Below are 12,904 nucleotides of genomic sequence, written 5' to 3'. Positions count from 1 at the left end.
CATGGGGGAAGGTGGTACTGTCTTTTAAAGGTGGGTCAGTTTGTCAAAACATGATGAACGAAATTACCCCTAAAGTTTAATCTTCTCCTATTCCCCACCCCTGACCTCTCCACCCCCAACACTCAATCTGGTCCAGGTCTTTATGATCATTTGTTTCAAATGCAGCCAATTCTCAACCACAGAGCCAAAATCAAACCAAATCTGGAAACAATAACTGGGCAGTTGAGTTTCCAACACTTAGCCGCAATCGGCCCAACTGAGCTGACAGCCTGCTGTGGCCACATGAGCCTCACAGAGCTGCTGGCATGGCAGTAGACTCTTAGTTTTATTGTATGAAAAGCACAAGAAAACTTTTGCTTGAATTACAAAAAATAAATGCTCCAGTGTTTGATCTTCTCATCTCTGACCAAGTAAAACACTGGCTTTGAATCAAAGTAGATTACATATTTGCCAATAAATGTTTTTTCAAGTGAGCTTTGAAAAAAAAGACTCTCTCATCCAGGAAGTAAACACAATGTTTGCTGTGAAACCACTGAAAACTAATTTGAATTGAACAATTTTATTTTCTCTAACACATTACCAGACAACTGAAGATATCACATTCAACAGAAATGACAAAAGCTAAGATTAATATTCATGGGTGGAAACAATTGTTAACCACAATATAGGCTACTGTTGTTTTGAGCGTGCTTTAATGATTCCTCTGCTCCATATAATGATAGTTAATGAATGTTTTTAGTGAGCCCTTTATGTCCCGGAGCTCTTCGTCTGATTCTATTTTCTGCATCTCGTCTGTTGATAAACCACCAAAGACCGCTTCAGCCTCAACCCATTTCCAGTGCAAGACATTTCCAAGGTCCTTAACACTTTATGTAAAAGCAAAGCAGGGATTAAAAATGAGTCCAAAGGCAAAGAGAATGATTTTTGGAGCGGTACTCAAGAAAACCAGTTCCACCTGTGTCCAATTAATCTTTCTTTACACCTGCGTACTTTAGCAAACACTGCAAGGACAACCTGAGGTCTACACAAGCAAGAATATGCAGTAAATGTTCACCTGTGACTGCTCTTTTGTCTGAGGATGGGAAAACTGATACTTGTTAATGCAAACCAGAATGCCCTCTCTCAATGTCAAATTCCTTTGCTACCACAAATCAATTCTGGATCTCTGAAAATGGGAATTTGTGCCAGAGCTGATCTTTTTATCCTTGTGTCTTGCAAAATCCATGAAAAGAAGTCCTTATGTTAGGAGAAGGTGTTCAATATCAGTTTAATAATTAAACAAGTGTTAGGGTAGCTGTGCAAATGTCTCCCCTTTCAGATAAGTGCAAGGATGGTATACAAATTACCTCTTTAAAATCAGCCAAACCTAATAGGGGGAAATGTGGCCTATCAAGCCCAGAAAAAGAAACATTTATGTCTCTTTTTCACAGAATATGAGTCTGTCACTTAGAGCCATGCGATACATTCAAATTTCTTGGATCGTTAATTTGATTTTGGATTTTATTGTATTGTATATCATTTATCTTATTTATATAGTTTCATATTCATGCTGGTTTTTTTAACCAGACTTCCTTCTTGAGAAAAGTATGAATTTCAATAAGATGAATGAATGAGATGGATTGAGTATGTACAAAGAGCAGATTACATCATCAAAAGAGGCCTGTTTGAAGAGTGTATTCATTTGAACAGGTGCCAACTCTCACGCTCACACATAGGAGGGGCCAAGAATGTGATCAATGGTGAAGCTGCAGTTGCACAGATCTATAAAGACCCTCAGTATCTGACTGTCCCTCACGCACAACTGGTTACATACAGGTGAGAAGACAGCATCCATGACCCTCTCTCTTCACATCTCTATCTCACTTTGTGACTTTTTCTTTCATTCTAGTCTAAAATGGGGCCTCTGATGTGCAGCTGAATGCCTCAGTTGTTTTGTTTTGTTTCCTCTACAGGTCGTGGAGATAAGATGAAGGCCATCCAGGTGATTTCCTTGACTCTGCTGTCTGTCCTTGCAGCAAACGCTCAGATCTTGAAGTTTGGCAAATGTCCCAAGCCCGATGTTCAGGCCAACTTTGATGCCACCAGGGTGAATATTAAACCTTTTTACATATTTCTTTAGTTTTTCTGTGCTACTAATTAATAATATGTACAGTGTCAGTCATATACACTTAACGGATACATATGCCTAATGACCAACAATTATTATTATTACTGTTTTGCATAAACTTTCAACAACAAATTCACACCTGCAGTGGTGATTTCAGTGTGTGAAATGATGTGTTTCCTCTGCAGTACATTGGTAAATGGTATGAGATCAAGAAGCTGCCAACAGCCTTCCAGAAAGGTCAGTGCGCCACTGCCACCTACAGTCTGAAGAGTCCTGGAGTCATTGGGGTCCTCAACACGGAGCTGCTGTGAGTACATGCTGCATAAATCTCTAAATTTATAGTTGACATTTTAAACATGTGCTTTAATACAGTGCTGCTTAACCCTAATCCTACTGACTGGGGTACTTGCAGACCTCAGATGTTTACTTTTTATCATATCTCACAGGTCATTTATCATTTATCATTCCCATTTTTTATGACTTTGTAAATTGATTTGTTCTTAATGACTTCATAACACTGTTTTTTGTTTTAATTAGTGCCTTTTAAAAACACCAATATATTGAGGGTCCTGGGGGACCCCAGTCAAAAACACCCACTTACTTTTCTATACAATTCTAATATATTTTTATATCACACACTATAGTGGGGTACGGGCGCTCAGTCATTCTGAAGCACACTCAGATGCAGCAGACACAGATTTCCTCATATGATCTGTCAATGACCCTAAATTTTCATTTTACACAATATGCAGATTAACTGACTTTCATAAAAACATGTTTTTTCAGAGAACACTAGAACATATCATAACTAATGTTTTGAGAAGACATATGTTTTCAAATTAATATAGCTATGGTTTTTTCTTATAGTAGTTTATTCTTGGGGTCCCTAAGAAGGCCAGTCAGTAATCCTTATATGTTGGTTGGGTGAGGGTTAAACTCAAATGATTTCTGAAATCATAATACCTCACACGCAGGTCTTGACCCAGTCCATGAAATATTAAGTGACAGAATTTTTTTTTTTAAAAAGATCTTTTATACCTGGAAGTGAATAAAAGACCAGAATCCAGAAAAACAGCACTATGAAAGTGTTTCCACACAAGGTCATCTCTTGCTATTCTGGTTAAGGTCTTTTTTTTCTTAAAGTTACCTTTTACAAATTTTCATCATATGCATCAGTTGTATTAAATGTCCTTCACAAACTTTTAAATTGCACAGTATCAATTTTATGTGATGAAAGCACATTGTGAAAAAGAGAGAACATACAATACACAATCTTATTATTTTCAAGTTTAACTGTCTTTATTTCCTTTTTTAATTTAGTGACAATGGAACCACTAATTCTATTGCCGGCTCTGCCAAGCCCAAGGACCCTGCTCAGCCTGCCAAGCTGGAAGTCTCCTTCTATGACAGTAAAGATATCTAACACATTACAAATATTATAAGATTTAAGATCAGTCATTACTGATGTGCAGAATATTCCAGCAGTTTTAACTCCTTTATTCTCTCCACTCCAGTCCCATCTCCCCCTGGTCCCTACTGGGTGCTGTCCACCGACTATGAGGGTCACGCTCTGGTCTATGGCTGCACAGACTTCGGCCTGTTCCGCATGGAGTTCACCTGGATCATGAGCAGAGAGCCCACCCTGTCTGAGGAGACCACCGAGCAGCTGCAAAGCATCCTGTCCTCTGCTGGAGTCAACCCAAGCAAGCTGGTCGCTACCAACCAGGATGCCACCTACTGCAGTGCCATGACCCAGTAGACAGAAATACTTCTGACTCAGCCTAATGGCCTATAAGGACGACTTGTTGGATTACAGATATGACACACTTCTGTATCCAGTGTGTGGAATGTCTCATCCTGAAGATGTTACGCAACGTTAATGCAATAAACCTGTAGAAACAAGCGCATGTTGGAGCGTCGTTTGTATTTAGCCCTCAGGCTCATTCTACTCTTTAAAAACTCTTTAAAAACTGTAACATGGCAAGGAATTATTTATCCCATTAATAAATATCTCAAAGCATTAATAACTATGTTTCATTACTTGGCTACTTGCAACTTCTGTGCATCATACAGCTTTTCTTGAATGTAAATGTTCCTTATAATTTCACATCAGTGTTATGGAGTTTGCACACAGCCATATTAGCTGAAAAATGAAGTTACAAGCACATATTGTAAAGCTTATACAGTAGGAAAATAATGTATGTCGGTCATGCATTTGGGTCATGCAGTTTCTTCTCTTGGTTAAGAATTCTCACTAACAATACACAAATATCCACCCCTGGGTTAAAGGTTTATAAAAAATAGACATAACCGTGCAGAATTTGCTCATCTTGGGTTGGTTTGTCTTATTCAGTATGCCCTCCACCCAAACCTTTACCGATCATATGTCTACTATAATGCTTCTACACACAAACATATGAACGCCTCTTGCACACACACAAAGTAAAATATTAATGTAGAATTTAAACTAATTAAATCATAGTTGCACCATGACAAGTCATTTAAATGATAAGGACTAATGATCTCTAGATTAATTGGGAAGATACAGAATGAGAGTACATTAGCACATGGTGTTACATGCAGTACAGCCTGATAATAATAATAATAATAATAATAGGTGAGATTTATATAGCGCCTTTCACAAACCCAAGGACGCTTTACAAAGGATAACACAAACAAACAAATAAACTATACAAACAAAACAAAAGCAAAAAAAGTCAAGACTGAGCAGGAGAAGAGGAAGAGAAGTGTTCATTGAAGAGGAAGGGTTTTAACTGGGACTTGAAAATGGAGAGGGGCCTGCATGTTTTTCATATAAATCATTGAATACTATGTGCAGATTATTGTCAAAAGGGCTTTAGCTACAAGAGCCCAACCTGAGCTAGAACCATCCACCTTTGTTGTGACTCAAGCAGGACACTGGCCACTGTATTACAGCAAAAGTATTGTACATGCTTAATCAATATTGTACATCCACAGAAACCAACACAACAGAAACCAGAACATGTACTTCTGTTTTATCAAGTTTATTGCCATGATCTTGCATTAGACATACAGTGAGAAGTATATTGATTGCAATCACAAAACATAGCACACAGCAGTCTGTAGGCTAAATCCCAATCTCAGTCTGTTTACTAGTTCATGGTGCTGCAATAATCTGTGTCCTGGTTGGTGGTGATCAACTTGTCCACTCTGACTCCGATGGAGGACAGGGTGCTCGTCAGCTCCTCAAGGGTCTCCTCAGGAAGAGTGGGCTCCCTGCTCATGATCCAGGCGAACTCCACATGGAGCACACCGAGGTCGGTGCAGCTGTAGACCAGAGAGTAGCTGTCGTAGTCAGTGGACAGAACCCAGTAAGGGGCAGGGGGAGAGTCTGGAGAAGTGGAGAGAGAGGATGGAAAATATTGATATTTCCACATGTACCATATCTTTAAAAATGATGATTAACTACAATGTTGGAATAATGTGCTTCCAGTGTCCTGTTAAATTAGGGGGTTCTTACTCTCAAAGAAGGAGACCAGCAGCTTGGCAGGCTCAGAGGGGTCTTTAGCCCTTGCAGAGCCACTGATGGAGTTGGTGGTGCCATCAGCACTAAAAAGGCCAGAGAGAAAAATGTCACAAGAAATGCAACAAGTGTCAGTGACACAAACAGCACAAACTACACCATTGGATTCCTTTCAAGCTCAAGTTTTAAAATGAAACACAAAATGATTTATTGAAACATATTCCTTAAAATGTATTGAGCATTGTATTGCAAATGTAATAGCAAATGTATTGAGGTAATCAAATAGACTTTGGCCTTAGTTACTACTTACTACTTAGCTACTGCTAAAGTTACTTTTATTCATCAAAGTCTTCAAGAATATGTGTGAATATGCCTCAAATTGTTATGACCAAATTAATAAATGTTGATGTATTTTACTCACAGCAGCTCTTTGTTGAGGACACCAACAACTCCAGGGCTCAACAGGCTGTAGGTGGCAGTGCTGCACTCACCCCTCTGGAAGGTGTGTGGCAGTCTCTGGATATCATACCAGGTGCCAAGATACTGCAGAGATGGCACAAGGAACATAAGATTTAGTGAGACAAACGTCCAATTCTGGGAGGCCCAGTTTGTTTTACTTGAGGTTTTAAAGACTATATATGGTAAACGGTATTCACCCTTGCAGCATCAAAGTTCTCCTGAACAGCAGGCTTGGGGCATCTTCCTGGCATGATGACCTGAGCATTTGCAGCCAGAACTGACAGCAGGGTCAGGGAAATCACCTGGATGGCATTCATCTTTTCTCCACAACCTGTAAAGATTTTTTCTTTTTGAGTCAGTTGAGTTCTGCAGTTTTAAACATGAAAAAGCACCATTCATTCAAGTATTGAGAGGATCACAGGTGCCACTTGCTTACCTGTATTATTGGGTAGCAGTGAAATTCTGATTTTTGGAGGTTTTATAGGCTGAGATCAGTGGCCACGTTCTGCAGCCCCTCCTCCCTGTTTACACGTGAGGCTATTCTGAGAAAATTGAGGAGCGTGAGTGTGAGAATTGGCATCTGTCCACACAAGCATTTTGTGTTTATACAGGCCTGTGACAGAAAACCATTCACAGGTTAGTGGTGTGAGATTACTGTATCGCACTGAGTACACAAACAAATCCCTCAGATTTAAATAAATCATTAGAAAAGTAATAATGATACATACTATGACATTTTCTTGGCAATGGCAATGTGGACATTACTTAAACAGTGATATCACAATAAATTAGTCTACAGTTTTTAGTAACATTAACAGTGCTGCACCAGGGAGGGTAATGTCAGCCAGTCGGTCAACCAGTCCACCACTTAAATATCTGACATGAAATTTGATGGCATTCAGACATTCATGGTTCATAGAGCGTGTAAACTGGGGGATTTGGTGCATCCTCCTTCTCCTGTGACAATATGCAATTTTTTTTGCAGTTTTTCGTGAAATGTCTTGACAGGTTTTCATTGGGTTGCCATGAAATTTGGTACACATTCATATCCCCCAGTGGATGAATGGTAACTGGTGATCCCTTAAATTTTCATCTTTTCATCTTAAAAAGGTTTTCATCTGGTCAATATTTGAATTTTTCCAGTACCATGATCAAATACCTGCTAAACAAGTTTCCCCATTGGAGACCTCAAGAATGCTTTATGCTTTTTGCAGATGATGTGGTTCTGTTGGCACTGGGGTTGTTGGCAGCTGAATCTGAAGTGGCCAGGATGAGAGTCAGCACCTCCAAATCTGAGGCTATGCTGCTCTGCAGGAAAAAGGTGGACTGCTTCAAGTATCTCAGTAAGATTGAGCATGAGGTTGACAGCCATCAGCAATAATGCAGGCCTTGTACCAGACTCTTGTGCTGAAGAAGGATCTGAGCCAGAAGGCAAAGCTGTCAATTTGCCAGTTGGTTTACGTATAAATCCTCACCAATGGTCACAAGCTTCGGGTAATGACTGAAAGAATAAGATCACAGATGCAAGCTGCCAAAATGAGTTTCCTCTGGAGAGTGCTTTAGGGATGGGAGTCAAGACATCCAGGGGACACTAGGAGTAAAGTTGCTGCTCCTTCGCATTGAGCCAGCTGAGGTGGTTTGACCACCTGGTGGGGATGCTGCCTGGGTGTCTTCCTCTGGAGGTGTTCCAGGTCTGTCCAACTGGTAGGTGACCACGTGGTGACACAGAACACACTGGAGAGATTGCATATCTTTCCTGGCCTGAGATACCACAGGAGGAGCTGAGGGCATTGCTGGGAAGAGGGCAACGCCCAAAAGTTTCCTTACTCTGCAGTCACTGCAACCAAGTAGCAGATAAGTGTCGGAAGATGGCTGAATGGTTGGATTAGTTTATGGTGAGTATATTAGCTTACATTAGCATTTAGCTCAAAGTGTTGTTGTGCCTCTGTTAACAATGAACGTAAGCTTACTATTTAAGGTCGAAACTCTGTCAAACTGAGTCAAATGATTCATATTTATCTTGTACCAAATGTCCTGCTAATCACCTCTCTTTTTATTCTCCAGGTGTTTGACATCAGTCTACAGCAGGAGACTTTTGTCACACAGAGTAGGCTATTCTTCTTTTACTGATGCAGACATGTGAAGAATGCTTCTTCAGTCGATTGAAAAGAAGATTGCATGCCTAGAAATATAGGTATAATTATCTATAATTGCCTGTATAATCACCTGCCTTCAATCACAAGGAAAATTACTTATTTTTCGTCTTTGCTGGCTGTCATTTAACAAAAAATACCCATTATGTTTTAACTGTGTTTTTTGAGCAAGTCACCATGAAAGACGTTCCGTGTGTCAGGTATTTACTGAATGTATCCTAATAAGTTTAGGATTTAAAGCTTTTAGGTTATTTCAGGGATTCATGATCCTAAAGAATCCTACTACTCAGGATCACACTGTAATCAAGACCTAAACAAGATTTCCATCAGGCATAGAGGGTGTAAAAGCTTCCACCTTAGAGGGATTAAGCTGCAGTACAGTGGTCGTTCAATGGGGAAGAATACAGAAAACATAAAGTAGGTGATCTGTACACCAGATTGTTACTGTAATTAGAGGATGGAGGTGAACCTGCACTGACCCATTGAATTTATAGCCAGGGCCTGTTTCCTGAGGTTAAACCTGCTCTTATCCCTTCCCCTCACTGTGACTCTATAATACTGGTTGCAAACAAGACGGACAGAAATCCCTTATAAAAAGCTTACACCCAGGAGATTCCTAAATTAGCGGTTTACATGTCCTAATGCTCTGTTCCCTTAATTCCTAAGTCCTTTATCGGTGTTTTTTTCTTTTCTCAGTAAAAAATGTTTAATCTTGTTTGTCTCTTGGATGCCTACAAATACAGAATCCTCCCATGACTGTAAAAATTGAAGACCAATATAATTGTATATATATCTATATATCTATATGTTTGTGTGTGTGTGTGTGTGTGTGTATACATATACATATGCACATATACATATATACAGAAATATAATATAGTATAATATAATAACAATTATAGTATTATTATTACTACTACTATACTTGGTGTCACTGCTATTATTACGTACTAACACTATTACCAGTGTTGCTAATACTTAAAGTAGCAACTTTAACACTATAAATAACATTGATAAAGATATTAAAAACTATGATAATAAAAAATAATAATGTCCTTTATCAAAATGTATTCTGATTTGATTTTATCATTCATGCATTTTCTTGATCTATGTATTTTTGTAAAGCATTTTTTTAAATAAATACCCAAAAGTGGTAAACTAATATAATATTTGGTTAACCATGGCCACTTTGTTAAGGGGGCTTGTTCAGAGAACAAGTACTCAACAAGTAAATCATATGACTGCTACACAATATATAAATTATATAGCCAGAAAGTGTTAGAGGTTCACAATTTGAAAGAACTTTACACACACACACACACACACACACACACACACACACACACACACACACACACACACACACATACACACACACATATCAAATCATGGCCACTTTTGGGGACATTACATAAACTTACCTTAATTTCTGGACAAATTGCCTTAACCATAACCACTGACAGAAAATCAGCTTTTTCCTAATTGGGAACACAGCTTTTGCCCCAGAAGTTTTAAATTTGTCCTCAAAATGAGCCTGTAATAGACTACAGAGACATACACACACACAGCAGCAGCAGGACTGATCAGTGATGTCAGTGAGGTCACAGCAGATAGGTCCAGCCTATTAAAGTTAATGGTCGGGCCTCAACCACATACACAAATTGCAGATCCGGTGTGCAGTGTGGCATCTCTCCACATATGACTCTTGAACTTTAAATTGTGCTACAGCAGCGTGTGTCATACCAGGTTTCACTCCTACACACTAAAACAAGCAGATGAGGGACACACAATCACCAAACCTGACTGAAGGGTGGAGGAATATCACCTTGTCCGACACATTTATGTATCTGCAACACCATGTGAGGGTAGAGTCCAAATTCAGTGAAATACATTTTCCATTCTGCACAGTGGTTGTGTAATATAGATGTAATATGTTGTGATGGTGTGGTGAGTGTTTTGCAGGCACTCATCAATATGAGCATCATTTGGATGTCACAGCGTCGATAAGCCTCGTTGCTGACCAGGTTTCCAGGCTTCATGTCCACAGGTTAATGAGCTGCATGGTGCTCATCAACAAATCCATCCAACACTTATCAAGATCAGTTTGGACCAAAGTGATGATCCAACCAACTGAGCCTGCAAGTGAGACTAAAATCTCAATCTCAAACATCAGATTTATATATAGATTTATATATAGATTATTTTCAGATACCTATCATAAAAATCAACCAAGTGACTTCTCCGGCTAGTCTCAGGCTCGATCAAGACGCGTAGATACATGTGGCAATTGTTCGTAGACCTGTGTCAGACAGATTAATGAAGACAACAACTTCAATATTAGTCATCATTGCTAATCGGGGTAATGATCGGGCGTCGTGCATTGCGTTCCTGGCTAAAGAACTGTTCAAGAGCCTTGTCGAGTGTGTGTCTCAAAGGATTCAGGCAGTTATGGAACTGGAAATTAGGCTCCTATCCTTACCACATGCAGTAGGTGTACCAGGCAGAGTGTGCACGTGTAAGTATGTTAACCCTCAAGTTCAATAAACTCTCCAAAAGCTCTTTGCTATCCTGCAGTCTGTAGAGGAAGATATAAGCACCACGATGCCCCCCTCTCCACTGCATGTCTGCTGTTTAGTTAAATAACCACTCAGCTCTTTGTATGAACCTATCTGCCCACCAGGCATTAAAGAAAACATACTTCAAAGTGCAGGCCCATGCTGTAAGCGGTTGGTGAGCACAAACTGTCAGATTAAGAGGTCTGAGAGGATGATCCAGCCACCATTTAGTCGGATTTCTAGCAAATTACCACCAAGCATGTTTGGGTCAACGTCTTGGCACCCTGGGGTGCTCAATACTTCTGACACCCAAACTAGACATTTGAAGAACAACAAAAACAAGACTGATCTCTTGGATTTTTAATATCTAGACTTAGCATCATGTAGCTTCTCTGCATGTGGCTACTGAATAGCTATGAGGGGGTTGGCCATTTTGCCACTAGAAATGGAAGCTAAGCATTTAGGTGTCTTAACTATGGCCTAAAGTGCTAACAAGGGATTAGTGAGGTAAACGTTGAAAGAGGTTTAGCACTCCATGCTTAGGACCAGTGCTGCTTCAGTAATTACACATCAGTTGCAAGGTACGGCAAGTAGTTGGATGGGAGATCATAGTGATGTCAGGACAGGGAGGGCTTACCGCAGGAGATAAGGCCTGCTAATGGAGATGAAATGAATCGGTATTTAAAAGGTCTTTTTTAGTTAAGGCAGTTAGCTGGCAGCAGTCTTTACTTGGACCAGTTGGTTGGCTGGTAGGAGGCCACTTAGTTGGAAGTGAAAGAGCTTACAGAAGGTAGACTAGTTCTGTGAGCTGTCCAAAGGTTTTTTACTTATTTTTTTTACTGAAATACCTTGTTTCCTCCTGAATTGGGACAAACCAGGTCCAAACTCTACTCGCTGGTGTGAACTTGAGGGTAAGTCAATTAAAACTTCTTTCAATATTTCCTGCTATCCTTCCTTTTTTGTATACTTCTGTTATGACTGGTGTATATGGGATGTATTTTATGTTTTATAAGTCACATTCACTTCTCTGTTATCGTTGTAATGTAACAAAATCTACACAGCTTAATCTTTAACAATTTAAGTGTCTATTAACAATTTAGTGTTTGAGCAAAATGTACAGAAACAATCTTAACATCCAGGCAGATTTTACAGCTAAATATTTACATCACAATTTTATAATATTAAAATATATAAATTGTAAAATATTTCAAACAGTAAATATTGCCATACAAAATGTAAATAAAAGAAGACTGATCCCTTAGCGAATGATTAATCTAACGGCCAATGCGATTAGAGGAACAACCTTGGAATCTGTGTAATTGACCTCATAATTAGTCCAGATTGACTGTAAGTAGCACTTATGGAAATGAAAATAATGTTAATTGCATGCTGAATTGTCCTGTGATTAATTATGTCTGCATGTGATTGATATACAGTATATGTACAACGTATTAATTTATTATCTCTACCCTTTTCACCGCTTTATTATGTGAAATGATGACACAAGTCATTCTTACATCCATACTACCTGCAGCTCACCACATGTAACTGGCAGAATATGCATGCTTTCAGCATGTGTTAGTTGCGTGGGGGGATTAGGAAGGGCTAGACAATACTTTTGTCTTGTCTGATATGACCTCCTCAGGGCTCCATCTAAGTCGTCAGCAATTTTTCCCTTTAATTCATTCTTATAATGAGATTAACTAGGCAACAGCAAATCCAAGGAGTCCAATCCCCGGATTTAGCAGCTGCGTTGTGGCCTCTGCTTGTTAAGGAAATATGACAAGAGTTTTTACCTCACCTTTGGTGACAATTTCATTCCCAAAATTCTGCAGCCACTTAAAATTTACATGTGAAATTCTGTAAGTATATGTTTCAGCAGGGTGCAGGATTTTTAAAAAAAGTCTCAAGCTACAACATGATCTTAGAGACTTCTCTTTTCTACGTGCTACCAAACATAAAAAGAGATCTTTCAAAAGTAATGAGTGTTGTTTTGATAAGTGTTAGCTGTGTAAGGGATTCTTGGCTCAGATTCACACAGTCGCCCCCTGTCCTGGGGCAATGTTGTGTTATAGTTCATGATACTAATTTGTCTGAACAAGCCCTGAACACTGGTTTACTTGAT

At 39.3% G+C, this 12,904-nt stretch overlaps 2 protein-coding genes across 2 annotated transcripts; one reads left to right on the top strand and one right to left on the bottom strand.

The window, feature by feature from the left end:
• The first annotated feature begins 1,801 nt into the window (after nt 1–1,801).
• LOC128369166 (apolipoprotein D-like) lies at nt 1,802–3,866 on the top strand. Its single transcript, XM_053330157.1, has 5 exons — nt 1,802–1,815; nt 1,953–2,086; nt 2,293–2,414; nt 3,428–3,516; nt 3,622–3,866. Exons 2-5 carry the CDS (start codon nt 1,967–1,969, stop codon nt 3,864–3,866), a joined length of 576 nt encoding a protein of 191 aa, XP_053186132.1. The 5' UTR covers nt 1,802–1,815; nt 1,953–1,966.
• A 1,375-nt stretch (nt 3,867–5,241) lies between these two features.
• Nucleotides 5,242–6,391, bottom strand: LOC128369171 (apolipoprotein D-like). Its single transcript, XM_053330163.1, has 4 exons — nt 6,269–6,391; nt 6,034–6,155; nt 5,610–5,698; nt 5,242–5,480 (listed from the first exon to the last, which is right to left on the bottom strand). Exons 1-4 carry the CDS (start codon nt 6,386–6,388, stop codon nt 5,242–5,244), a joined length of 570 nt encoding a protein of 189 aa, XP_053186138.1. The 5' UTR covers nt 6,389–6,391.
• Nucleotides 6,392–12,904: the final 6,513 nt, after the last annotated feature.

This window comes from Scomber japonicus, chromosome 12 (assembly GCF_027409825.1).
Source record: "Scomber japonicus isolate fScoJap1 chromosome 12, fScoJap1.pri, whole genome shotgun sequence".
NCBI classification, from domain to species: domain Eukaryota; kingdom Metazoa; phylum Chordata; class Actinopteri; order Scombriformes; family Scombridae; genus Scomber; species Scomber japonicus.
This window is presented reverse-complemented; position numbering and strand designations above follow the sequence as displayed.